The sequence below is a fragment of the Mytilus trossulus genome, chromosome 6 (genome assembly GCF_036588685.1).
Source record: "Mytilus trossulus isolate FHL-02 chromosome 6, PNRI_Mtr1.1.1.hap1, whole genome shotgun sequence".
NCBI lineage: Eukaryota > Metazoa > Mollusca > Bivalvia > Mytilida > Mytilidae > Mytilus > Mytilus trossulus.
The window spans coordinates 84,590,501-84,594,178 of NC_086378.1; the positions used below are offsets into that span (position 1 = coordinate 84,590,501).

Consider the following 3,678-nt stretch of genomic DNA (forward strand, 5'->3'; position numbering starts at 1 on the left):
ACGCAATAAAAACAGTTCGTCACTGTCTTTAAGTTGCAAATATCCTCAACCATATGTACCAAGAATTATTTCACATTCCCACGAAAAAATAATTATAGTAATCAACCTTTATATTAATAACAGTGACCTTTAGTAAATTACGGTAATTCTTAATCCCCTAACCTTGAAAGATGGTATTTATAACTATGTTATAAGTTTTGTGACCTCAGGCATATGTTTAATCCTCGCAATGTTGACGTGGGTGCTCCTTCTTTGTCTTTTCCCAATAAAACTGTTTTCAGCATATGATACCGATGATGCATATGTCCCAAGGGTAAGTCATTTCCAACGTTATTTTATTAATCTGATGAATTTATATCTTGTTTTACTTACTCTATTGTTACAGTATTATGAGTGGCCGTTCGTGTCATTTGTGTGATTTTCATTTTTAATAACGCGTTATTTTACAAAACTAACGCGTTACTATACAACAATAACGCATTTGTTTATTTTTTTATTTTAACGCGTTAGTTTCCACAACTAACGCTTATTTTACAAAACTATGGCGATATTTCAATTTTGCAAAACATTTCCTGGACTGTACATCACTTATACAGTATCAACTCAATAAACAATATATATGTATATGGCTTTAAACTCTAAACGCTGAATCAAACAAACCAAAACTAAAAACCAAAAGAATATATCAAAAAATTGACTCGATCATTTTTATTTATGATAATTTTTTTTCATAATCATGTAGTAAATAGTTAACATGTTTGGTCAGTAAAATAAGAATTGCGTTACAAGCCCTGCGCATTGAAATAGTACACGAAGGTGAATATCCGTGTATCAAATATTTCGCCAACTTCAAATATAGCCATTTAAATAGCTAAACGAATTATTGAAACTATAAAATTTGAAATTAACATATGTTACCTTGAAGTCATTCCATTTGTAATATAACACCATGAATGTGTCTAAAACGTCATTTTAAATATTCAGTACAAGTCGACTGTAATTGCCTAATATTGCCAGTTTCTTCTCTACTTATAAGTTTGAATATCCATTTTTTTTTTATCTCTTTACACTATTCCTATCTGTTTGAACTATACTCGGAGTGATTTATAGAATGAATAACATCCACCTTTACAGACCAAATGAGGTAAATATAGTCAAATAAAGGCCACTTCAATATTAATTAAAATATATAGTCATTAAAGTATAAGATATGAACGTAGACATGCCAAACACAATATAAAAGAATACAAACGGTTTAATTCATGACAAGAAAAATAAACATCGATAACAAATTTGTTTTAATACACTGCCACCACATAGGCTCACATAGTATGGCGGGGTTACTAGACATAGGAAGATGTGGTATGCGTGCCAATGAGACAACTCTCCATCCAAATAACAATTTATAAAAGTAAACCATTATAGGTTTATGTACTTGTTTGTCATCAATAAAAACATGTGTGTAAACACTTAACCCTCCAACAATTTTGTACGATTGTCAAACAGCAGAACATGTTAACGATCTGTACAAGATCGGTACAGAGCAAAACGTTCGGTACACAGCAAAAAAAACTTCTTTTGTTAAGATGAAAGACTCAAAATGTCGATTAAAAAAGTTATGTATACCGACGTAATACGACCAATGTTACTGTTATGTATTTTATTTTCTGTCTTTTTTCTCGAAGAGTTGAGTTTTTTAGCAAGAAAATGAAAGCTACGAGAGAAACAGCCAAACTCATAAATCAAAAATAAACTGACAACGCCATGGCTTAAAATACATAAAAGCAAACAGATACACAAAAGTACACAAGAAACAACATAAAAAAACAAGTCTGAGCAACACGAAACCCACCAATGACTGGAGATAATATCATGTGCTCAAGAAGGGTATTCAGTTCCACATGTGGCACCCGTCATGTTGCTCATAATATTAAAAACCCGGTCAATAGGCTAATTCGACGTAAGAATCATATCCGATATCATCTGTGAAACGTTTTTTTCCATAACGGCAACGTTATTCTGAATGATATGACCAATGTGACTGTTAATTTTTTTTCTTTTTTTTCTCGAAAGGTTGTGTATCCCGGGCTTATTCGACCAATGGGATCCCCTGATATAAGAATAATTTCACTTACTCGAGTTTTGGATGAACAAAAATTAGTGACAATATACACCGCTAAATTTGAAGCACCTAACGATGTTAAATTTGAGTTGGGCGAGTATATTTTCAGCATTATACACGGTAAATATACAAAGTTTATTTCTATCTATCTATGTTTTTTATCTATTTTCAGACGAGGTATTCTCCATACTATAAAACTAAATAACACTTAATGATACATTGAACAAATAAGTTGATCGAATTATACTCACAAAGGAGCAGTAAAAAATACATTCCAGGTGATATATAAGAGTTAACCTTGTCAAACGATTTCAATTAAATGTGTGTTTGACAAATTTACTGATAAGTGTTATTATAACCGTTTACATATATTGTTTTTCTCTTTGTTTAATGCTCTTTTTAACATATCAAGTTTCTTTTACCATAATATAAATCAATTCCTTTTTTTATTCTATTATTTTTTTAGAAAATAATGAAAATATATTCTGCTCTTTTTAACATATCAAGTTTCTTTTACCATAATATAAATCAATTCCTTTTTTAATTCTATTATTTTTTTAGAAAATAATGAAAATATATTCGAAGTCGTTGTAAAAGTGCCTAAAAACCAGCTATCATACAACCCAAGTATAAGTGCCAGGACATCAACTGAAAACATAACTGTTTACATGAAGGCTTCATCAATACAGAATACATTGCAGACCGATTTTGATATATCTAGTTGTCAGTATCAGCTATCACAGAATATAACAGAGACGTCTGCAGGTGGATATGTGATTACGTATCAAGCAATAGTCACTGGCTGTACAATGGAAGATGCTGACATTTTCGAGTATTTTGTGGTCAGGTTAAATGGTTTAGATTCCATTCCTGACGGAACAGATCAGAGAAATATTGACAGAAAGTACACTGATAAATACTTTAACCAAACATCGAAATACAGTAATTACGATGAAAAATACGAAACTGTGGTCACATGTTCCATCAATTTGTCCACTATGCAGGCTGATGACGTAGAAATAGCAGGAATTTACTTTAATTTCTTATCGGTATCTTTAAATTTTGAAAACCTTGTCGCTTCTATACGACTCCAAATAAGAGGATAATTTCCAAGATACGAATCGATCGCGTTCTTCTTAGTTCCTAATGCAATACTTCTTTTAGTTTTCTTCTGTTTGTTTTGTTCAACTCTTTACATTTATCAATAACACTCTTTATAATAACACTACGTATTATGAAACTCTCTATGGTGACACCTTATAATAAACATCAACAAATTCATTTGAGGAATGCGTTACCTAATTACTCCCATCATATTATTTGTTTCAGTGGATTTTGAATATTAAAAGATGTGGTGCGATTGCCACTATGACAACTCTTCGTAAAACACCAAATGACACAACAAAATACAATTTTTACGTCACCGTACGACCAGAGTCAAGCTATAAACGGCCCGAAATAACAAATCCTAAACAATTCAATTGACAAACAAAAACTGTACAAAATAGTTTTACTAAAACAAATATGCAACAGAAAAACATTCGACAACCACTGAA

General features: G+C 31.2%; 1 protein-coding gene across 1 annotated transcript; it reads left to right on the plus strand.

Moving 5' to 3' along the window:
• Positions 1 to 233: 233 nt before the first annotated feature.
• Positions 234 to 3,344, plus strand: LOC134723834 (uncharacterized). Its single transcript, XM_063587377.1, has 3 exons — positions 234 to 313; positions 2,074 to 2,242; positions 2,684 to 3,344. The coding sequence occupies exons 2-3, from the start codon at positions 2,101 to 2,103 to the stop codon at positions 3,226 to 3,228; spliced, it is 687 nt and encodes a 228-aa protein (XP_063443447.1). The 5' UTR covers positions 234 to 313; positions 2,074 to 2,100; the 3' UTR covers positions 3,229 to 3,344.
• The last annotated feature ends 334 nt before the right edge of the window (positions 3,345 to 3,678 follow it).